The sequence below is a fragment of the Lycorma delicatula genome, chromosome 9 (genome assembly GCF_047948215.1).
Source record: "Lycorma delicatula isolate Av1 chromosome 9, ASM4794821v1, whole genome shotgun sequence".
NCBI classification, from domain to species: domain Eukaryota; kingdom Metazoa; phylum Arthropoda; class Insecta; order Hemiptera; family Fulgoridae; genus Lycorma; species Lycorma delicatula.
Window position 1 is genome coordinate 80733053 of NC_134463.1, and position 25149 is coordinate 80758201.

The 25149-nt window shown below is 30.0% G+C and overlaps 2 protein-coding genes across 5 annotated transcripts in view; one reads left to right on the forward strand and one right to left on the reverse strand.

The window, feature by feature from the left end:
• The window catches only part of LOC142329673 (uncharacterized), a 61558-nt gene extending 58929 nt beyond the window's left edge, over positions 1 to 2629 (forward strand). For all 4 annotated transcript variants that reach the window (XM_075374356.1, XM_075374354.1, XM_075374353.1 and 1 more), the window contains one exon: positions 2198 to 2629. In XM_075374356.1, the coding sequence (XP_075230471.1) occupies positions 2198 to 2374 (177 nt within the window). In that variant the 3' untranslated portion in view covers positions 2375 to 2629. The remainder of the gene's footprint in view (positions 1 to 2197) is intronic.
• Positions 2630 to 7587: 4958 nt separating this feature from the next.
• Positions 7588 to 24940, reverse strand: CREG (Cellular Repressor of E1A-stimulated Genes). Its single transcript, XM_075374338.1, has 6 exons — positions 24784 to 24940; positions 19524 to 19700; positions 17094 to 17248; positions 9713 to 9832; positions 9499 to 9580; positions 7588 to 7967 (listed from the first exon to the last, which is right to left on the reverse strand). The coding sequence occupies exons 2-6, from the start codon at positions 19687 to 19689 to the stop codon at positions 7822 to 7824; spliced, it is 669 nt and encodes a 222-aa protein (XP_075230453.1). The 5' UTR covers positions 19690 to 19700; positions 24784 to 24940; the 3' UTR covers positions 7588 to 7821.
• Positions 24941 to 25149: the final 209 nt, after the last annotated feature.

The following is a 25149-nucleotide window of genomic DNA, read 5'->3' on the forward strand; positions in this document are numbered from 1 at the left end:
CGCCATGTCCAGAATGCATTTCCCTCTGGAGTTGGTATGCGCCATACCCCACTCTACCGTCCTGGAGTTGAAGTCCCCAGTTACCACCTACCTACCAGCGGCAGCAAGGATAACATCCTCCAGCGCGTCAACTTTCCGGCGAACGTCCGCTATCGAGTCATTTGTGGTGAGGTAACAGCTAAAAATCGTCACTTCACCGCAGCAGATCCAAACGAACCCCTCGCCTGCGAACTTGGGTTCTGTTGCGATACGGAATCCATATCGCAGCAGTCCCGAGCGAGTCTCAGAACCATTGGGAGTCGTCACGGTCCCGGTACTGCTCGCTGATCAGCACCAAGTCGGCCTTCCTGTCTCTGGCTAGCTGCAGCAGCAAGTCATCAGCTAGCCGACTCCTGTTATGGTTGGCCTGTAGTATGTTCAACATTTTAACGAAGCCTTCTCTTCGCCTGCTCCAGGGCTGCCCGGAAGACCTGACACTCCCTTGTAACAGGTGCGTGAGCCAGCTGTGAAGCGTTCACACCTTTTCCTTGGCAGAGCATGCACCGAGGGGGGGCGGAACACTCCTTAGCCTTGTACTCCCCTAACCCGTACTTATGGCAGAGCCGGCTTCTGTCAGGCCCCTTACATCCACAAGCCAGATGCCCATACCCATGGCACCTGAAACAAATAATAATAATATGAAAATAAATTATTAATGTAATATAATTATCATTTAGAAACAAAATTAATCAAACATTAAAAATTTATAAATATTTATGGTAATTAAATATTAATTAATTTAGAAATTATATATAATAACTTGAAATATAAAGAATGGGTAGTTAGTACAAGTAATATCTATAACACTTGCATGTGATAACAAAACTATACAACATAAAAATGAATTACAAGTAAATGGTTGTATAAATCTAACAAATTTTAGTGATGTTGGCAAACAGTTCATTTGAAATTCAGATAACTGGACTTTAACAAACCCAGCAAGTTGAAGAAAAATATTTTTTTAAAAATAATTAATTTAAAAAATAAATTAATGAAAAACCAATATGGATGCAATGTCTGGGTATGCATTTATCCATGAAGTTAAATAGTGGTTGGAAGTTAAATAGTTAAGTTAATAGTGGTTGATACCTGACCTCTGTGGCGGAGTGGTAGCATCTTGCCTTTCATCTGGAGGTCCTGGGTTTGAATCCTGGATCAGGCATGGCAATTTTCATATGCTACAAAGTTACATCCTCATAGGGTAAAATGAACAAAGCAGTCTATGTCCGTCATCTCAAAGAAAAAAAAATTAAAAAGTAGTGGTTGAACGCAAACAGAGAATGCTGTGCTAGGATTTAACGGTTACTTAATTTTATGTAAAAAGTGAATCAGGAAAACTTTAAAAGAATAATAATATAAAATTTCATAAGCAACAATATGCAATATTAAAAAAGAAACAATGTGAGGAGATTATGTAGGGACGCCATAAAATCAACAAAAACAAGTGATGTGTATAAAATCTAAACATGTAAAAAAAATTTAAAACAAAAAAATATTACTAAGATGAGCTTTAACTAAAAATTAAAATTTATTGAAGGTTTGTTTATCTGCTTATAAAACTAGTTTTTACACATATTTCACTAGAAAAAAATTATTAAATTTTATCATGAATAAATGTGTGGTTGGAATTTTTACAATAAAAAAATATTTTGCACTCAAATTTATGTAAATTATGTATTTATTTATTTATTAAAATAACTATAAAACAAAAATTTATTTATCTGAGAGAATTAACTTTTTTTAATGAGAAATTTGAGTTACTAAAAAAATTAAGTATTATCTAAATATACTGAGTTATAAGTATGAGTGGGACACACAACAATCATTAACTAATAATGAAAAATTGATAGAACTTTTGCTAATGTATTAAGTAACAGTTGGGAATGTAGGGGTGGTATGATTGAGAGGAGGAAAAACGATAGAAGGGAAGAAAAAAGATGAATTACATGTTGTATCAGTAATGTGATGAATTGCACTATGAGAATTGAAACAGCAGCATTCTTTTTGTAGGTACTATGCTAATTTGAGAGAGTTATTTTCTCAATGTAAGGTTTAAAATGTATTTGGAATAATTATCCAGTCATTAGAATATATTGTTTATTTTATCTAAATAGCAGTAACAGATTTATAATAAAAATTTGTGTCTCTTCAAATACAGGTTACAGAAAAAGAAAGACAAGATCTTAATGGCAGAGTATGTGCCGTTCAGATGTTTTCAATGGATCGTCATTCAGCACGTATTGTATTACATAACTGCATTACTGCTGAAGATGTAGAATTAGCAATTGAAAAACTTAAGTATGTTATTAAAGAATTTGAAGATAAATTTGCATGATTGATCAATAAATATATGTATATATTATGAAAAACAAAAAGACAACTGTACACTTTTATTAAATCTGTAATTATTTAAATAGGGTTTTGCAATAACTGTGTAAGGTTTTCAGAAACAGTGTTATATAAGTATGTGGAATATCTGCACCCAGAAGTTGAGTTTTAGTATGTTATGTATGTAATTCTTTGACTTTTAATGAAAATGTACTGATTAAATTATTAAAAGAATAAAGATGTTCTATATAAAATATAAAAATGCATAAACATGTCTTATTTCATCATACTCATTGTTATGCTTTAACTTCCATTTTTACAACAATTTCTTGTGTTTTTTGGTAATTCATTATCTTTGTTGTTTCAAGCATGGTAGATTGCTAATCTAGAACAAGTTTTCTGAATGCAGTTCCAACTCTTATCGAAAGATTTCAGACAACAGGCTTTGGTGATGAAGTGGAAGACCATTTAAATGAACAGAAGCCGCTTGATATTTTGGATGCTATGGTCAAAAATCCATCAAAGTCAATGTATCAGCATAGCAACAAGATATCGGACTTAATAACGCAAATAAAACTGTAAGAAAAGAACTGAAACTTTTCCCCTACAAAGTAAATGCATGTTGAAGAACTGAAACATACAGATCATGCCAAAAGACTAAATTATGTCAAAAGTTTAAATGTTTTATTGACCAAATTTCCATAAGTATCCTTGACATTACACGAACAATCTTTTCAAAAAGCGAAAATTGGCGTCTGGGTCGATTTGTGTAGAATGCCATAGAACATTGTGGGTCTAGTCTTTTTTTTAAATACAATTAATACTGCTTGTTATTGTGCTGTTTCAACAAACTTCATAAATCAGTTAATGGAAGTGGAAATCAATCACGGTTGGTCCCAACAAGATGGTGCCACAGCTGATGATCCATCTATCCTGAATGAAACATCCTGAAAACATGTATCCTGAAAATACATGTATCCAAAAATCCATGTATTTTCAGTTTACTAATCACAGGTTCTCAATAAGCCTATCAGACAAAATTTGGTATTTCCAATCATTTCATGAAGATTACATGAATGTAGAATATTAACGTCAGTATCTCTCATATTCATAACTCGTACACAGTACTTCCATTTAAATAATTCTAGGTACAAGAAGCAAATGTAATTAATTATCATGAACCACTAGTGGGATGATGCAATATTGATAAAATATTATCTAAGTAAATGTTACATTGTACATTAATGTAATTATTTTATAATTACTTTTAAATAACAAGAATTGACAACTGTTGTAACCATGCAAATAATGTAACCATATAAATAAAAAAGGAGTATACAGAATTGAAAAAAATTACTCTAGATATACTATATACTAATTTTGGCTAATTTTCCAAAGGTTGTATGTAGGTTGTTATATTCCCCAAAGGTTCTCCAAATCTGTTGTATGTTCAATCAACTGCTAAGACCATTAACTATGTTGCAGTCAATTTTATATAAATTTTTCAAACTCTACATGGGTAGTGAACCTGGGATCTTGAATATGACACGCAACAAAAAGGCTACGGTCTGAGCAACAGAGGCAATCCCAGAGGTTTTTTATTGGTCCAAAAAAAATAACTATATTTAGTAATAACCCACTAACAAATTATAATAATTTTTTTATTAACTTCAAATAAAGAAACTTCTCAATTTAATCTTTATACAATATTTGTAATGTTCAAGTTTTACTATTTATCAAATGGTTTTACTATTTATCACCTTTGATAATGTCTTTTTTTATTATATATTGTAATTTTAACATTAAATTTTTGTTTAATATAAACTGCTTTTTTATGTAATCAATGCTTTTTAATGGCTTATCTAACTTAAACAAAAGTAAACTTTCTTTCTTTTTCCTGTTTAGCCTCCGGTAACTACCGTTTAGATAATTTCTCAGAGGATGATATGTATGAGTGTAAATGAAGTGTAGTCTTGTACATTCTCAGTTCGACCATTCCTGAGATGTGTGGTTAATTGAAACCCAACCACCAAAGAACACCGGTATCCACGATCTAGTATTCAAATCCGTGTAAAAAACAAAACTAAACTAAAAAAAAGCCAATCTAAAAAAAAAAAATAAACTAAAAAAAAAAAAATTTATAATTCTAACTTTTTGAAATCAGCACCAAATTAAGGATTACTAAGTTGTAGGTAAGTAGGTAGGTAGGGGTTGTTAATATTAAGTTGTGGATTATTTTTAATTTATCATGAATTTCTTATAGTCAAAATTATACATTTTAGTAAAGTTTTTTGTTTGCTTTAAAGTTAATCTTAAATTTTTCCCCGCTTACTCCCCTAGGCTGGACATACAATCAAGTAAAGCTCAGCTCAGGAGAGTGTCCTTCAACTCTAAGGGGGCCTCTCCACCTACTGGCTGTACATCCGGCATGGCAGTTCAGCCCCCCTGGTGGGTCTTTTTTATTCACCTGCCTCTTATCTCCGAGAAGGGGAGAACTGAGCCCAACTACATCGTTTCTGGACCCCTCCCCAGGAACTGGCTCTTGGTTTATATACTTTGGAGCCTGGTACCTCATGCTTCTAACCACTGGGCAGAGAGAACCAAGCTTGACTAAGTAACCCCCGACCCCCAACCTAGCAGCCAGGTCTGGGTCTTTTATTTAACCTTTCCCCAATCTGTGGACCCCCTGAGTCCCCAGCTGATCATCAGAAACTGGCACACCTCAGCATGCCAGCCGTCATGACTGAGACTATCCGCCCTTCCCAATCGCTAAAACCCACATCCCTCACACAGAGGCTAAAACCCTCTGTGTAATGGCATGCATACATTACATTCATAATTTATAAAAAAAAGAGGTAATACCATATTTCACAATTCAATTTTTTCCACAGGATATGAAAATTTTCTGTTTATATAATTGTGTTTCATTTATATAATTATGTTTATATAATTTTTGTTTTTAACTAGCCTCATTACAGATTTTTTAGACAGATAATATCAAATCTGCAGGGTAATTGAAAGAATTGCATTTTCCAGTAATTTGGGGAAATGATTAGGTTTATTACTTATCCTATTTTGTACCTGATAATAAGACTTGGAAAAATTAAACTCTGAAAATAATTTTTGTAGAAAATTCTTGTAAAACTGAGTTTTGTCAAAGATCACGCAGCGGAAATAGAATAACAGGGTGTAAAAAAGGATATCAGGGTTTTAAAGCTATTTAATATCTCATAACATGGATCTAAAGCATGAATTAAAAATAAAATTAAAGAGTAAATCTTACAGTTTTCTTCCTACAACTGTTCAGTCGAGCACCTTTTGTCATGCGGCACACATTCTACTGATAGGAGAGAGGGTCCCATACTTTAATTAGCACGTCTGAGTAATGGAAGAGACAGCTGCTTCAATCCTCTACCTCAAATTGGGTAGAGGTAACCTTAGCTTTGGGTACCTCAAATAGGTTGAGAAGACAGATAGAAGAGTTTCTTTATAAAATCTTAAATGAAAAAATCACAAGTGGTCAGGACATGTGACCTTGTATACCACTGCAAACAAGCTCTGTCATACATTGACCGATCTAGAAGTTTGGGAAAACATCATTCAACCAATCCTATACAGAGTTATGCCAGTGAGGAAGTGCACCATATCATTATGAAACAAAATTCTCTGACCTATCTTGCAGTTGGAAAAGAACTATGTTTGCAGCATACCAAAATAAGCAACTCCTATTACACTTGTTTCAGTGAAAAGGAATAGCCTGCAAACTTGTCCTCAGGATATACCATAGCAAACATTAATTTTGGGGAGCCCCTTTCACATTGTAAGAGTTCATAGGGATTTTCTGACTCCCAGATACAGACATTATGTATATTAACTTTTCAATTAAGATAAAATGTTGACTAAATACAAGAAAAGTCGTTTGTTATCTCATGATGAAACATTTAAAAAAATAAATCAACTAAAATAAATTCTTGATTAAATAATTTACCAGATATATAAAACGCTAATAGTTGTAAACCGTATGGATACAATATAAATGTTCCCTTAAAACATTGTTTTAAGGCTGGCCTTCCTAACAGAATTTTTAGGACTATGCAGGAAAGGCTTCCCAACATGTTCAAAATTTTTTCAGACACCATCGATCGTCCCATACTTTTCCCAAAACTAAGACATATGGTCTTTTCAAACCAATTATGTCATTGATGAATATTAATGTCAATTGGAGAATCACAATTAAATTTCCTACGGAACACATGTAACTACAGTTACATCTAACAAACTGCAAAACACAGAAGGCTTTCTATTCCAAAGTGGCTATCTTTGCTGGTGGTGCTGCAAGCCGAAAAATAGTAAATCAACCTTTGGCCATGTATGCAACTAGAACTGAATGTTTTGCTTGTAAGAAAAGAGAAAAATGTTCAGTTTAGAAGTCACGATGACTTCACAGATAGTAGAAAAAAATATCAAAAAACTATGTTTACTACTTTAAAAAAAAAGTCTGATGCATGGTTGGAATTGGATATCTGTTTTAAAAATAAAAAAAAATTAATGTTGTGTTAAAAATCAATCTAATTCCTAAAGCTGACTTAAAACTACTTTTCTGAATCTTGGTTTTCAAACTTCATTTCTTTAAAAATACTATTCTCCATAGTTTACACATCAGTGGCCATACAGACATAGGAATAAAACAATAGTATAAATTTGTTCATAAAATATAAAAAAATTAATGCCAATCAATATTATACATGTAACATAATAATAACTGATGATATAGTAAAAAAAGTAATCTGATAATGAATAAAAGCTTTAAGACATAATAAAAATAGCCAGACTTTGACTCTACATATTACTCTTACTTAAATAAAACATTTGGAACCTTCTTTGTTTCTTAGCAACAGATTTTGTAATAATAATTCATTGTTGAGGTTGAAGGCCCCTAAGAACATGTCAAGTTGAGTCGAATCGAGCCAAACAGCTTTACTTTGGCTGGACAGACATACTTCCATTGAAGAGCATTATTAGAGAGAATAATAATAGAATAAAAAACAATTTAAATAGGATTTATGAAAAAAAAAATAGAATTAAATATTGTTGACCAAGGCTATAACTCTGCTAGTTCTTATTTAATAAAAAGAGCTCTGTACAGCTGTCCTTTGAGAGTAATAATCGACAGAAAGGGTTGCACAATAATACAAGCAAATAAAGAGAAATAAATTTCAATTATTACTCTTACTTTTGAAAATAAATCCTATATATTTTTTTTTAAATACACCTCATACAAAAATAATGTATACATAAAATAAAATCTTTAATAACAACATTCACTTATTTACTGGAATACATAACACAATATTTACAAATTATTTATTATATAATATAGATAATTACTATGCCATACTACTACAGTCTTAAAGGTAAATTATTTTACCAATTAAAAAAAAATAAAATAAAATTTTAGCTAATTACAAATGGTGTATTAACTTCTTTAACAACTGGATTAGATTTAAAATAATCTTCTACACTCGGATATTTATTTCCACCTACATTATTTACCAATAATATATTTTCAATTTTTAATTTTGCCACGAACCAATGATGACCTGCAACATAAATTGAAAACATGTACATACATAAAAAACCACAAACACGTGCACACACACACACACAAATGTCACATAGAAATAAATACATGCATAAACATAATAAAAATTCTATTTTCAAACAAAAAGTTTACATTTTATAGGCATAAATGTTAAGGACCATAACCGTGGTGGTTGTAGGCAACCTGAAGCGAATTGCAGGTCAATTATTGTAACTTTCTAGTATTGTAAAATTTTACCTTTTTTGTGTGTCGTAGTGATGAAGGAAACTAGGAGGGTTAGAGTAAAGCATCAACTATAAGTAAAAATGTTCATGTTAAAATTAAATTAGCAATGTAATTGTGTGATTTATTTGCTCTTTTTAACCATAAATTTCGAAAGACTTCGCCAACTGCTTCCAATAAAGGCTGTATACTCAACCCTTCTATTCTAACCCCTCCTATCCACATTTAGTAATTCACACTGGTAATTTTCCAACTGATTGAACATACTAATGGTGATAAATATCTGAAATATGAATAGCATTAAAGTGGTATGTCAAACCTCAGCCATCTATAGAACTTGATAGCTTATTCTGTAAATATAAACCTCGGTACTTTTTTTTTTACTAATATATTATTTACACCATTTTTTAAAAAAAAATTCCATAGTGAAGGAGCAGAGATCTCTGTAGAAACCAATTTAACGGAGAGCTAATGAAAAAAAACAATAAGTGAAAAATACATATTTAAAAAAAAAAATTTTACCAAAACATATATTCTATTCAGATTGCAAAATGAATTAGGATAATCCTACTGCTTCAAAATAGTCACAGAAATGTTTCCTCAATATTCAACTTCCATTCCATGCATAAAGAATGTCTACAAACCTTACACACTATTTAGTATTATTACTTTATGATAATGAACACAAGTAGTGAGTGATAAGTTACTTAGAGAAACTGATTAAATTAGGCTTGGCACTTCTGTAATACAGAAATCATCAGCTAAATAGTCTATAAAATTTCACTAAAAAACGATAAAAGAATTTGCTGATACTTTAGTATGCAGTCTTCCTTTTCCTGTGTAGCCTCCAAAACCACTGTAAGGTATTACTTCAGAGGATGATATGTGTGTATGTAAATGAACTGTAGTCTTGTATCTCAACTAACCTTAGAACTCTCGACTTTGAAATCAGCTGATATGCAATGACGAGTTCATCACTAGACCAACTCGGTGTTCAAATCCTAGTAAAGGCAGTTACTTTTATACAGATTTGAATACTAGATCGAGGATACCGGTGTTCTTTGGTGGTTGGGTTTCAATTAACCACACATCTCAGGAACGGTCGAACTGAGACTACACTTCATTTGCACTCGTACATATCATCCTCATTCATCCTCTGATGTAATACCTGAGGGCTAAACAGAAAAAAAGGATAGGTTGACGGTAAACTGCAAATTAAATTAGCATTAAGAATTATAAAGATAACATAAACAATGATATAAAAATAATGACAATAATGACTTAATAATAAATACATTTTAACTTACTTATTGGCCAATTTTTCATCTGTGGATGTCTGAAGTATAATGCTTTTTTCGCCCATTTGTACTCTTCAGTATCATTTCTAACCTTAACAAAATAAACAGATCATTAATTCAATATTAAAAATAAATCACATAGGCTCAGATAAAGGCATAAGTATTACAATTACTTTCTCTTCATAAATAAATATTAACTTATTTAATGTAAAATAACACTTACTATTTCAAAATTTCCAGTAAGAACAACTTGTGGACAACGAGGATCTTCTGGATCAAGTTGTTTTAAATGACAAAAGTTACCTTCTGCTAATGATATTGTTACAGAACAACGATTATCTTTCTGAAACAAAAACTTAATTTTGTAATACGAAAAAAGAAAGCACTACGAAAATAAATGCATTTCAACATTTTCTCTATAATTTAATTTATGATTTGTAAGTACTAAGTACTATATTACAAAATGGATCAATAACTCTGTGATTACTAAAAAAATATCTCTACCTGTTGATAAAAAAATTAATGATAATGATGAAAACCCCTCTCATTTCCTTAGACACTTTATTCAAATACATATAATTTAACCTCAGCCATATGTTTTAACAAGAAAAATGACATATCTGCCGAAAATAATACTAACTCCTTGCCTTCTTAAAAAGTTTTTCAAAATAAATAGGAAACTACTTATTTTCTGCTTCAAACATTTTTTAAGATGTGTCCCATCTGTAAACTGGGGTGTTAAGAGATGATTGTATTCTTTACTAGATCAATAATAATGATCCGCATCTCAGTCTTGACTTTGGATCTTTGTGATTTATAGGACCTGTGAATCTTCTTCTTTTTTTTTTAAATAAAAACGTTTTAAGTTTTTAAATAAAAACTCTTTTTTTAAGTTATCATACTATCAGAATGGAGGTTGCCATTTAGGGATCAAATCAATCTTGAGAGGATTGATGTAATTGGCATATAGCTTCAATCATTCAAGAAGAAATTCATTTTTGAGAAGTCAAAAGTTTTGTGATCTGCTTCAGGAATCACCAATATTATGCTGTAAAAAAAACTAAATTCACCTCATAATGTAATAGTATATCTCAACTAACATAGTAGTAACTGATGAAAATATTATATACATAGGAGAAGAAACATTACTATCTAAAAGTAAAATGCCATAGATTGTGATGCGATCACATCTTCTATTTATTTCAGATACTGTTAATATTCAATATTTTTGAGTATTTAGTCAAATATATAATTCAAAAGTATTTACATTAGTGAGTATACAGTATACTTACTTATTGGTATTTATTATCTATTAATAATAAATAATTTATAGCCAATTATTAATACCATTTACATTTATTAATATCTGCAGCTATCACAATCAATAAATCACCAACCTACATAACATATTAACTTGTTTAAACATTAATAAATAAATAATATTATACTAAAATGAATATTTTTAAATAGATGTTTAATGATAATAGTAATTTATATAAATAACTTAGATTGAAAATTTAAATATTTCCAAACTTTAAATATTCTAACAGAAGCAATGCCTGATTATGCGGAACATGAAATGAACTGTATCTGTTTATAATAAGCGTAATTCATTTGTTTACAAGCATTATAAAATAATAAGATCTACTATAAAAGAATTTTTTTTTATAACATGTCAATGAATAGATAATGAAATTTGGACCAATACCTAAAGTCCAATGCCAAGTGTAGACTATGAGCAGCCTTTCTGTTTCATATGTAAAACCTAAATGAGGAAGAATCTATAGTATAGAATAAAAGAAGTATATAGTATAGACTAAAAGAATTAATTATACTTGGAAAAACTGTTTGCATAGATTGAACAAATTATTTTTTCCTTGTAGATGCAAAAATTATAAATTATCATCAGTGAAAACATCTAAAGTCTACGAGAACTCTGTTAAAATCGAAAAAATAAGTAAAATTAATGGACTGATCGGTAACATAATATTTAGTTCAACTATTAAAATAAGTTTCTGTAAGATAAAACAATTAAGTAATCAAAATATTAAATCTTATCATTAACTTATCGAGTTTTAATTAATCATATTCAAAAGTTTTATTTGTTATTATTTTGCAGATTAATGTATAACATTAACTGATACAAAATTCTAAAAAAATAATCAACACCAATTTGGATGTAATATTTAATTTTGATCTTTTAGCAAGATTAAAGTTAGGAAAAAAATTTTGAGAAATAAACAGCCTTCCGAATTATTCCTTTCGTTACCAATATTATATATTAAACTCATGACTATCCGGCCTAATAGGGCAGCCGGCTGGGCTGGATAGCAAGAAAGCTGGATATAGCAAAGTTCAAAGTTTAATCATTTACTATGAGATTAACGACCTTTATACGAGGATAAGTCAATTATTATCCGCAATCTACTTATATTTTTGTTTATGTTGGTAGTACTGTCGTATTGTGTAGATGACGCATGTGTGATTTAATTTTTGTTATGTCTGTGCAGGTTTGATGCTGCTAGGTTAGTTCCATTATCGCTGCCCTGCCATTAACCATGGCTGCTTCGCTTTCTGTTTGCACCAAAGAAGAGCGATGTTCAGTGATCTGTTTTTTGTGGTTGGAAAGTGTATCAAGGGCCAAAATTCATCGAAGACTTTTGGTACAGTACAGGAACAGTGTGTTGCCGCAATGGAGTGTCTACGAATGGATTGAAAAATTGTTGCACAAATGTTACACATGACGAAGGAGCCGGACGACCGTTTACCGCCACAAACGAGGAAAACATTGAGCGTGCACGTGACATGATTTTCTTAGACAGACAAGTAACTATTGATAAAGTGGCACATCGTCTGCAAATTAGTTACGGTTCTGCCTACGAAATCATCCACAACAGACTTGGGTTTCATAAAGTCTATGCAAGATGGATCCCAAAACAACTCATACAGTTGCATAAACAAACGCGCTTGGACATCTGCCAAAAACAATTGGATCACTATGGTAACGAACAGGACATCTTCTTAGACAGAATCATCACTGGAGACGAAATACGAATCCATCATTACAAGCCGGATAGTAAACAGCAGAGTATGGAATGGAAACATCCAAATTCACCCTGCAAAAAAAGTTCAAGACCCAACCGTCCGCAGGAAAACTGATGCTTACAGTTTTTGGGTCTCACAAGATCCCAGTACTGGAACATTATCAGGAAAGGGGCACGACAATAAACAGTGTGCGTTACAGTGAGATGCTTACTGCCAAGCTGAAGCCTGCAATTCGAAGCAAACACTGAGGACTGCTGTTGTTACATGACAATGACTGTCCACATACTGCTGCCCACACTGCTGAAACCTCAACTTTGAAGTACTGGCTCATCCTCCGTATAGTCCTGATCTTGTTCCTTCTGACTACAACTTGTTCTTGTCCACCCAAAGAGACATTAAGGGGCCGTCAATTTACCTCGGACGAAACAGTGAAAGAAGCGGTCCATTCTGGGCTCGCAGCTCAACGGAAAACCTTCTTTTATGAGAGCATCAGGAAGCTTGTGCAACGATGGACCAAGTGCGTTAAAATGCAAGGGGACTATGTTGAAAAATGATGTACATGTAAGTTTGCTATTTGTATTGCAATAAAATTTATAACTACATTGTGGATAATAACTGACTTACCCTCATACATACTGTACTGCAAAATATAGCCTTGTTTCACACACAGTATTTCTTAAAAAACTAATTACTGTGGTACAGTGCATTTTTAAAATTCTTAGTGTTGTGAAGAAAAAACAAAATTAAAAAAAAAAAGGTAAGATAAGCAAGCAAACAAGCATGCATGTATTGAGCTTAATCTAAGGTGGGATTACGTTTTCAAATTTATGAGAAAAATGATCCCCAAAACCTCTCCAACCCTGGAGTTATTAATTCCAAAATTTTACGAAGAAATTACTCAAGTACTTTGTACATGAGTCTGTACAAAATTTCATCAAGATTGGTTAATCCAGTAAAAAATTATTGATCCTCAAACATGCCATCACATGTACATACGAACATTACCCCACTTTTTTTAGATTTCTTGTGGGGGGGGGAGGGGTTCCAGGTCTTGAAACATTGATAAATACAAAAAAACTAATACTGCATTTCTGGTGATTACCATACTTTCCTAGTTGCAGCATAGCTCTAGAGCTATAATACCAGGAAATTATAAAAATTAAGAGGCTAGTATAATGTTATTTAATTTAAGATAAAAACACAATTTTACTTTTTTCAGTAATATTAGTTTAAAAAATAATAATTATTTAATTTCAACTTTTTTTTTTGGTAGAGATTATGTGGTAGTTGTATCAAATATTATTTCATGAAAATAGGAAATAAGTTTAAGGGTCACTCCATGTCAAGAGAACCAGGGGTCCCCAGTTGAGATTTCAAATTATCTTTGAAAAGCTTTCTTAACTACTATAATATATAATATACAGGTATATTATACTACTATAATATACCTGAAATATAAGCCTTCAAAGATAGGCTGAAAATCATGATAAAAACCTTTTTACCAAATTTGGTGATGGGTTTCTCTTGACATAAGATTGCAATTGCTTTGAAACTTCAGTATCCTACACATAATTATTCCCTTTTACAAATTACAAAATCTTATTCCAATTAAAGAATTAGATAAGGAAATATATAAGCTCACACTTTGACTTCGAAAATGTCATGACAAATTTTTGGTTGAATTTTAGTTGCTACATCCAAAAACCAGATTCTAAAAGAAACTTGTGACTAACATATTCGAATACAGGATAAATTCGAATTTGTATCTTTATTACTGTCATCAAAATTGTTAGTCAAAGATGGCAATTTTTACGTATGTCCACAAACTGTAAGTTCCCCTTTTTCAAGAGCCCACAATAAATCAGCCATTGCAGATAAAGAGCTGCAATTTGATTAAATGGCATTTCAGACCGTGAGGAATCTCCATCAAAAATTTGATGATATTTGGAGATAGTCATCTGGGAACAATTTTCAAAACTGGACCACTTAACATGGAATGGAATCTTAATGAAAAGCCAATATTTTCAAAATTTTATTTTGTACCTTGAAAAATCGATATGAGAAACATAATAATTTCTATATGATGCATAATTTTATTTTATCGTATTAAATAATATTCCCTCTGAAAATCATGAGACCTTGCCAATGGTGAGGGGGCTGAGTGCCCAGTGATACAGAGTAGCTGGACCAAAGGTGTAACCATATCAGAGAGGTATCTGTTGAAAGGCAGACTAAGGAGAATGTTAAAAATCAGATGGGTGGATAAGGTGACATATAAAAAGGTGTTGCGGCAAATTGATGAAGAGATAAGCATTTAAAATTATGGATAAAGGAAGAGACAGACTTTTAGGCCACATATTAAGGCATCTTGGAATAGTCGCTTTAACATTAGAGGGACAGGTAGAAGGAAAAAATTGTGCAGGCAGGTTTGGAATATGTAAAACAAATTGTTAGGGATGTAGGATGTAGGGGATATACCGAAATGAAATGACTAGTACTAGATAGGGAATCTTGGTGAGCTGCATAAAAACAGTCAAATGACTAAAGACAAAAAAAAAATTAAATAATAATTTTTAAATTAAAACATTTATAAATATCGTATTTTAAGTAATTACTTTTTTAGCTAAAATGTAAATAATTTTAATTAATATAAATAATTAATTGATCTGGTTATTTTTAAAAATACTTATCAGTACAATATACATAAGTACTTATAAAAGAAAGTAAATATAAATTATTGTAATACATTAACAATATATTATTATTATTATTATAAATTAATTTTTATTCTTAATTATATAATTTATTTATTAAAATCTTGACTAGCATATTTTGAATATAAATGTCAATAATGTCGATGAAAAATTGGGCCAAACACACAAAAGTAGTGTTTAGCGCAATTCTTTACTCACCTATACTCATATTTCAGTAATAAACACTATTTTAATTTCTTTTGGTTATTCAAATGTACATTTAATGGCAGTAATGCTTTATTAAACTAGCTTTTATTATTTATCGTTAACAATTCACGAATAACAATGATTTTTTTGTAAATTTTTTGTGTAAATTTACAATAAAATTACTGAACAAACTTAAAATAAACTTTTAAAGAATAGTATTATCATTCAGGTAGTACAAAAGGTCACTAATAATATAAATCAACTTTAGCTAGTCAACCTTTACAAAAGAGAAAAAACAACTAACTTAAAAAATGTCATTTTACCACTATTACACGGTAATTTTTTAACCTCTTCAATTTAAAATGTCAACAGATTTTGATCCAGCCATACCAATTAAAGTTTATATAGCTACTATTTCCTCGCTTTTATTTCATGGCTAACATTCTTCATTGTTTCCTACATAATTGCCATCTTAGTCTCATAAATTTCTGTACCACAACTGCTGTACACACTGCTATCTCAGTAAGACTTTTTTAAGTCTTAAAAAGAAAAGAGAAGAAATCTCAGTCAAAATTCTTAACACTGTTCATGCATTACAAACTTTCAAAAATATCCATCATGATGAAACTTGAGAAGTGAAGTATTGTTAAAAAAACAAAAATAAGAAATTTAATTATTAATTACGTAGATACATCAGAAATGGGTAGGGACTTGCTATTCTGTGAATAAAAAAAGAAACGCCTCAGCATTTAACTGGAAGGATGAATGAAAATCATAGGAAATTCTTCATCAGATTAGCATCAAAAAATACAAAATAATTATGAAAGAATATTGATTAATAGATAAAAATTATAAATGCATGAAATAGTAGTAAGGCATTAAGTTAAAATGCTAAATAAATAAAATTAGTACATAAAAAGAAATACAAATGTGTTAATGAAAATTATTTGAGCATATACGTATTAAAAAAGTTTTTTAAAATCACTGTCACAAATTATTCTGCTTGTATCAATAGAATAACATTGATTCCATAAGAGAAAACTATTTTAAACTACATTTTAAATAAACTGTTAGAAAGATCATGCATGGTGTTGGATTGGTAATTCATTTAAACATGATAATAGAGGTATAATAAGGTCCTTTCTTACAGGACAAAGTACCACATCATGCTACATAGAAATAGTTTTACTGTCTAATTTGATAAAGTAAGAGTATTATTTTTTAAGAATAAATGACTATTTTTTTTTCAAAGGTAGCATATTTAATTTACATTTCATACCATAACTTTTTGTACACTAAGTATTAGTGTACGCTATTCATAATTACAGGTATAAAAATATAGGTCTGGAAGCTCACTTCTGTTATCCTGAAAATTTATTCTGACAAAATGTACTTTGAAGGAGCCCTGACTTATAATATTACATTTCATATCTGCATATAGGAATGACTAAGAAATTTTTAATGATGATGACAAGCTTAATATTTTTTTAATGTTTTATGAAGATGCTAGAAAGAAAAACAGTGCGATTCGATTCTATTGCAACTAAAATCAACTTGAAGATAAAAATAATAAATATTGGTTTACGTTGTTTAAGGATTAAAATGTAAATATCAAATGAAATACTGCATATTGTTTAATTAATAATAGTAATAATATACCAATAAATCACGAGTCCCTTCATCCATTGGTGTTGTATAAATATATGGTATACCAGAACTATTTGACAGAGTTCCATCGCTCATCGAGAAAATTCTAGCCATTGGAAATCCTTTAGTATTTGGTTGGTATGATATATGTGATACTGCACACCAATCTACAACAAAAAAATATACATATAATAATGTCTTTAGTTTCATAAAAAGTAAAATAGAAATCTTATATTATTTTAAAGCACACATCTTACAGCATGAAATAATTCATCAAGAGGCAATGTAATATTTTAAAATTTAACAATAATCAAGAGAAAAAGAAAGAAAAACTCTTACTAAACATATTAGAAAAAAATAATAATCATAAAAAATTAAAAGAAAAACATAGAAAGTGGATATTTTTTCTAAAAAAAATTAATATATAAATATTATTTTAATATTATATTTGTAATATGTTACTATAATAATGTATTATATAAATACATATATAACATACATACAGGTTTTTAACTTAAGAGGCCCCATTAATCAGTAGTTTATACTAAATGCATATTTTTATTAAAAACCACATATTGGGTGAGATTTGTAAAATAATGTGAAAGATGTAGGTATGATTAGCAATTGGATGACAGGAGCAGAGCTAATCATGGCCCCAGACAAGACTGAGGTCATTGTTATAACAACTACCAAGAGAAGACCAACTTTGAAAATGGTCCCCGAGGGTCAGATGGTGGTTTTGAAGGCTGCCATAAAGTATCTCAGTGTATGGGTGGTTGCAAGGTTACGCTTTGGCACTCATGTTATGAGTGCCAAAAGGCAGAAAAGGTGAAGCAGTCAATAGCTTGTTTCCTACTGAATAACAGGGAACCCAGCCAGCAGAGGAGGAGGCTGCTGTCTGGCATTGTGTCCTCTGTGCTACTATATGGTGCCGAAGTCTGGGGAGGAGTCACCGAATGTAGTAAATACAGGATGCTCTCGAAGTGATACAAAGGAGCCGTCTCTGAATCACAGCAGCATACCATATAGTTTCCCACAAGGTTAAGGACGTCTTAGTGGGAATATTACCAGTAGACCTTGAGATTTTTTGTAGGAAGAAGATGAAAGAACAAGCTGAAAAAAGAAGATTGGCCAGTTCCATCATGGAAGATTTGAGAAGCAAATGACAGAGACGGTGGGATGAGAGTGAGAGGGGTCAATAGATTTATTGCATGATCAGGGACCTGGAGGGTTGGTGCGGGCATACCCATGGCTCGCTGGATTACTGTCTTATACAATTTCTGGCAGGCCATGAGGGGTTTAGAGGGTACCTTTACAGGTTTGGATTTGACTACTCCCCATGTTATCCAGTTTGTGAGAGTGGCCAGAAATATGCCCGACCCAAGTCAATTTTAATGATGGAGGTCATACACGACATTAAAGCAGCAGTTGAAAGGTCTCCTCATATATCTTTACAGAGACTAATCTCATAAATAAATTATGTATTGTAGAATATGCATTGCATTAAATACGTAATGATTATGCTAAAAGGGTTTCCTAATGTCAGTGGTTCTTGATCTAACCAATTAAGATTTCTTTCTGTGGGGTTACTTAAAAGAAAACTGTTTATAGGAGCAAAACACACCCACTAACAACTGAAGACAAACATTACCAATGCCATCCAGGAAACAGCAGGAACAAAAGTAGCCAGAAACTTGATCAAATGTGTTGACAATGTCCATTTATGCATATAGAAGTGGATGGACATCATTTTCAACACCTTCTGTAAATTACTATGTAAATGTTTACCAATAAACTATTATTTATAGTCTAAACTAAGTGATGGGGCCTCTTTTAAGCTGAACACTCTGTATTTTATTATATATAATAAAATACAATAATAATAAAATAATCATTATATAATATAATAAAATATTCTATACTCTGCATAATTATTCTATAACAGTCTGTATTTTATTATTATATATAATTTAAAACAATAATAAAATAATCATTATATAATATAATAAAGTAACCATCATGGACAAAAACGTTGGAATAAACATAAGAAACAGACTGCAGAGAATTATATAAAGGTGCTGCTATTGACTGTGAGATAGGGGACTGTTTGGAATGTAAACATGTATTGTGGTATGCATTGCATTAAACGCACATGTTATTTTTTACCCATGTTTTCTACTTAGTTTTCTTGAATTTTCATGAAAAAATACTTTAAATTAAATATCATTCATTTCTCCTGCAGCAATAAATACTAAGCAACAACAAAACATGTATAAAAACAATAATTTTTAATTTAAAAAAATGTTCCATTTAAGTAGTGTCGAGAAAACTTTAACAGCATAAGTACTTCTACAAAATAATAAAAGAATTATCAAATCAGTTATTTGGTGAAGAATCTTGTGATTATTTTAAAAATAATAATAATAATAATAAATGACATACCTGAATAATGTACAATATATCTTGCATATCTAGCAGCATCTGAAACTGGTGGAGGTTCTGGTCTTGCTAACGTTGAAGTTCCAGATATGTCCATTTGAACTATCTGATATCCATAACTTAACGTACCAGCAATTAAAAGGTTGAAAATATGATGAAATGATAACATTATTATTAATTCTAAAAACAGTAAGAAAAGCAAAATAACAGATATAAAAATTAAATATAACTAATTTTATAATTCATAGTTTAAAAAATATTTTCATTGACTAGCATGATGAAATATTAATCTTTTTTAAAACAGATTTACTTTCTAAGTACACAGGACTACTCACCCAAAATAATCTTTTTAGAACTATTGAGTACTTTGTCTCTTATGAGTGCTGTTGGAACTGGAATATTTATTAATGGTGTCTGTCTTGATGTGGTTAAGAAACTTAAAATGAGATCGAGTAATATATTTCATTTATGCTGGTATTTAATACCTTTGTGAAATTTCTTCCTCCAGCACAATGAAAATATGATTTTTATGTAGCATATGTAAAACATTTATGTTATATTTGCACAAGAGTTCTGGTTTAAGGAGGGAATAATTCTCTTTTTGTATGTAATATCTGTAATTAATTAGAAGAAAAAATATATTTCAGTGAAGAATTCAGCAGAATGGAAAAAATGTATTATCTTCAAAATGATGAGACAAATGCGGGATTTAAATAACAAATATATAATACACAACTGCAGTATTCTAGTAACTGAAAGTAAATGAAGATATTTCATTTTTTAAAGGTTGCCAGTACACGTGAATGAAGTTGTTGGAGTGTAGAGAGACTGCACGATGTGAGGAGATGCACTGGCTTCCAATTGACAACCACTTCATCATTGATGTGCAACTACAGTAAACCAATCAGCAGCTTCACATACAGCACAATTAACATATTGATTGTTGCAATTTGCACAACTGTCTAGTAATTTTTATCTTGGACAAGATTGAAACACATGATCTCAGAAAAGACACCACATTTTAGGAATCAATAAATTTCAAAAACCGTAATATATAAGAATATATATAAGAATTTTACTAGGTGTTTACATAATTGCAGCAGCTATTTTGAACTTTTTTTTATATATATTTGTTTCATAAATAGATTTTTTTTTTTATTTACCACAAACCATTTCTAAATACAATAATATAAAACATGTACAATAATATAAAAAAAAACATGTAATGAAATTTTTTGAGAAATTCAGGTTAAGTTGTCAATTCTAAGAAATAATTATAAAATAGGTTCCTGGGTAAGGCAGTAAACTTAACCCTTACAATCTGAAGGTTACATACTACATGTAACCTCTCAATGAATATTATCCTGGAAAGTGAATTTTATAGGGAGTGAAGCAAATATAAAATGCTAATGGCTAAAGCCAATATCCTTTATATCAGTGAAATAAAATAAGGCTGTTTGTTAATTGGGCATTTCTCTGTATGCAACTGGCATACAGAGAAATGCCAGAGAAAATCTGGGGATTTTAAAGAAAAATGTTGTTTTAGGCATGGGTATGGATTTTTAAGAACAAAAGACATGGATATCACTACAAGAAAATGCCAGCCAATAAAATGAAAAACTATATATAAAAATATTAGACTATAAGGTTGGTTGCTCACTTATGAAACCAGATTTTTTAAATAAAACCATACTTTGTCATTCTGATCAACGAATCCATCAAAATAAATGAATAATTTTTCAATAATGATTGTAAGACACAAGAATGAGAAATTAATTAGCAAATAATAACCAAAAAATAATTAAATTTCTACCTTTTTACACTGTGATTAAACATGATTTTTTTGATATTGTAATCAAATTCAATTTATATATTTCCACAATTACCACAATATAAATTCTGATATACACATATGGACAACTAATAAAAAATAAAATAAAAGGTATATAATAAATTCATTTTAACCTAAAAATACTACATAATAATATTATAAAAATAAAACATGACAAAAATAAAGAAATTAAAAATTGTGGGTGGATACCACATTAAAATACTGTATTGAGGCATCATCAATAAGAGAAAACCAAAATTCATATAATATGAAAAGCCATAGTATACAAAAATTAATTCATAAAAAAGTATGCTAGAAGTGCCAAAACAGAATAATATAAGTTACAGTTTATACCAAATTAGTTTTATTAGTTACAATTTTAAGAATTTAGGTAACAAAATAACAATGCAACCTTAAAATACTTTATAAATCACATCTTAGCAGTAAACCATGCAAAAGTGCAAGACCAAAGGAAACAAAACACATATATCACTACAAGCTTGAAAAAAATATTTTAACAATATCTAATAAAAACAACCAGTTCTTAGTTTAGAAATTTTTAGACAACTGAAAAAAGGCATAAATATCATTTTTATCTATATTCCTAAACCTTTATTATATCATTATTTCTAACAAAAAAAAAAATCTGATATGGACAACACATGACTTACTTGTATGTCTATTAAATTAAATTTACATACTTTTTTTTTAAAATTAACAGTACATAGAATTTTATTTCATTAATAACTTCTGATATTTTTATATACTTTTTTTTTATTGTTATTACTGAATTATTATTTACTGTAAAAATGTTTTTACAATCAGATGTTAATAATTATTAATAAATCAATAAATTTAAATTAAAAAAAAAAAGTTAAAATAAAGAAAAGGAGATAGGAGATAAAGTCTGGTATTAACCAATGTGCCTTCCCTTGTAAGATCCAAATATTTCATTAATTACAATTTTATTTGGTTATAACTCTGGAACCAATGAAAATAAGTTCCACTTATGACATTTTGTTGAAAAGCTCTCAATGAGTGCTTATTACTGCGTTAAGAAAAAGTTCAAAATCCAAATGTTTTTGGATTTTGGGCTTTTTTGGACACTTTTGGTTCAGTCAATTGCATTCAAAAGGGGAAGTACATAACTAGATGTTATAACAGTACTAAATCCAAAATTTCAACATCCTATGGCTAATCGTTTTTGTGTTATGCGAGATAAATATGTACATACATACATACAGGCATCATGCCGAAACTACTCAAAATGGATTCAGGGATGGTCTAGATGGATATTTCCGTGAAATCTGGAAACCTAAATTTTTTGCGATCACAATACTTCCTTTACTTAATACAAGAAAGGAAAAAGATCCTCAGGACTCTATGGATAAAAAAATATTGAGAAGGCAGAATTACATTTCCTTAAAACATAGGAAAGAGTTGTTCAGACCCTCTAATTTGCACAATTAATCTAACAATTTTCTTTTGAAAATTAATAATGGTTTTAATAATTAAAAAGGCATTAAATCTGGCAGGAAATTACATATCAGAGTTTAGAATGAACAACTACAAAATGAACCACACTTAAAATATTGATATTCCTTAAAAAATAAAAATGCTTCAATGCTAACATATTTACACTTTTAGGAGTGTCTCTTTTCTCTTTTCCACAATACTTCTTTTTTTTCAGATTAATCTGAAAATCCCAGGAACAACAAGAATCTCTTAAACTAAACTAATATTTTGGCAACCTGTTAAAAGCAAACCACATTAAACAAAAATTCAAGATTGCAATGCATAACATTTTTCAGGGCTAGCAACTATTCGAGTTGCAGCATTACGCAGGATCATTTCCGAAGCTCATTAATGAACCCTTAAATAATCCAGAACACAGAATATTTACATAAACCAAAAATAAAATAGATACAAGTAGAGAGGCCTTGAGTTACACCAGAGGTGATCGGTTTAAATAAATTAACTCAGTTTTGATTTCTAACAGATTGCATTCTATTGCTTTAATAACTCCTAAATCATTCCCTAAACAAGCCAGCTTTCAACAAATAAGATGACTTGGCTATATTCAAAAAATAACTCCTATCTCACATTTCTTATTAAAACTTTGAAATATACTAGAGCAAAAATTAAGCAAAACATCCTAATAGATTTTCCTTCCTTAGACCTTAACTGATTTTGACATATTTCAATAAATTCAAATACCATTTTTTCAAATCTTTACAGCATGAGCAATGAGATTGGTATAAAATTATTTATCCATAGTATTGCCCTTTTTAAACAGAGAAATAAAAGTTATCTTTAAACGGTTAGAAAGGTCTACCAAATGCAAAACTGCAATTAATTAAAAAGCAAAGACTGGTGAAATTATTCTCAGCTGCTTAACAGTGAATGATACAGTATACTGACATACCATAAATAAATGGAGATTTGGTGTAATAAGTTGATTAATTACATCTAATCAACAATACAAATGAGGTAGAAATACATGTCATTGATAGAAACTGAATACACGTAGTTTTATCTAGTACATAAAATGATCAAGATTACATTTAAATTTACCTGGAACAGTACTAAAGAAACTATTAAACTCTTAGTCAATTTTTTTAGGCTCACTCAAAACCTCCTCGGCAATGTCATGCAAAAACCTGTCGTTACCAGTTATTGATCCCAGTTTTATACTTTATGAGGACATTAATTGTCTGCTATTGCTTTTGTTCCAAATAAACAAATTAAAATGCATTTTTCCTTTTGAATTTGCAAGTCTAATTTTAGATGATTACTATAAGATCAAAATAGCATTGTATTTTCATCCCCATTCTTCTTTTCTTGTACCTTTTAATTAACTTATTTTTAAATTGTTGTCTTTTACTTAAACTAAGTCAACCAAGTCTTAGTAATTTATATTTGAATTAAGTATCCTAACTTAGATAACAATTTACATCAACTTAATCATATATACATAATCTTTAACATTTTGTTTTATTTTGTTCGCTTGTAATAAAAAAAAAAAAAAAAACAGCCAGAAGACACCCAAGAATAAGGTCATATTATTGATTTTACAAAGGCTAGAAATATCTTTGTCAATTCTTTAACAATAACAGTTCAGTCAAAACAAGGTTTAAATAATTTCTAATTAACAACATGGATTATTAAAGTATGGCAAATATAAAATGAAAAAAATTAGTATGGATAATTGAGAAAGGACATAAATGAATTTAGTTTATAGAATATCTGTAATGTTACTTTTCTCAGTTTAATGTAAAATTTGTACAAATTAAAACATAAAAATTAGAAAATTTAAATCAGTACTTAATTCACAAAGTTTCAGATATCCTCATTTCAGATAAAATAAACATTGTAATTAAAAATGTAAATTTGGCTTATACCAATATTAAATAAAATAAAATAATTCTTTACCAAAATAAATGTAATACCAAAGCAGCAAATAATTTCCAAAATAATAAAAATACAAACTGCAACACGAGTTCCTGGATTGTGTATAATCAATTACAATTAACAAGGAAAGGCCTGAACTATAAGTACAATAAGCAGTAATAAAAAAAACCTTAATCACAATCTAACAATATAGTTTATAATTTAAAAACTTAATGATACATTTAGTTGTTTGTTTTTCCTTGTATTTCCATATCAAGACCAACGAAGGTTACAAAAAATTAGCACACAATAAAAATTTCAATAAATTTTGTCATCATTATAAATAAATATTAAGTTCTGTAAACCCCATATCCTTACTATCTTTTTACATTAATTCCCTTATAAATA

What these genes read in the sequence shown, in the direction of transcription:
- CREG (XM_075374338.1), bottom strand. Translation starts at nt 19,689, where the DNA reads ATGTTATCATTTCATCATATTTTCAACCTTTTAATTGCTGGTACGTTA. An exon ending in ATATATTGTACATTATTCAG is followed by an intron (nt 17,249 to 19,523) that starts GTATGTCATTTA and finishes TTTTTGTTGTAG; the next exon opens with ATTGGTGTGCAGTATCACAT. An exon ending in TTACTGGAAATTTTGAAATA is followed by an intron (nt 9,581 to 9,712) that starts GTAAGTGTTATT and finishes TATTTTGTTAAG; the next exon opens with GTTAGAAATGATACTGAAGA.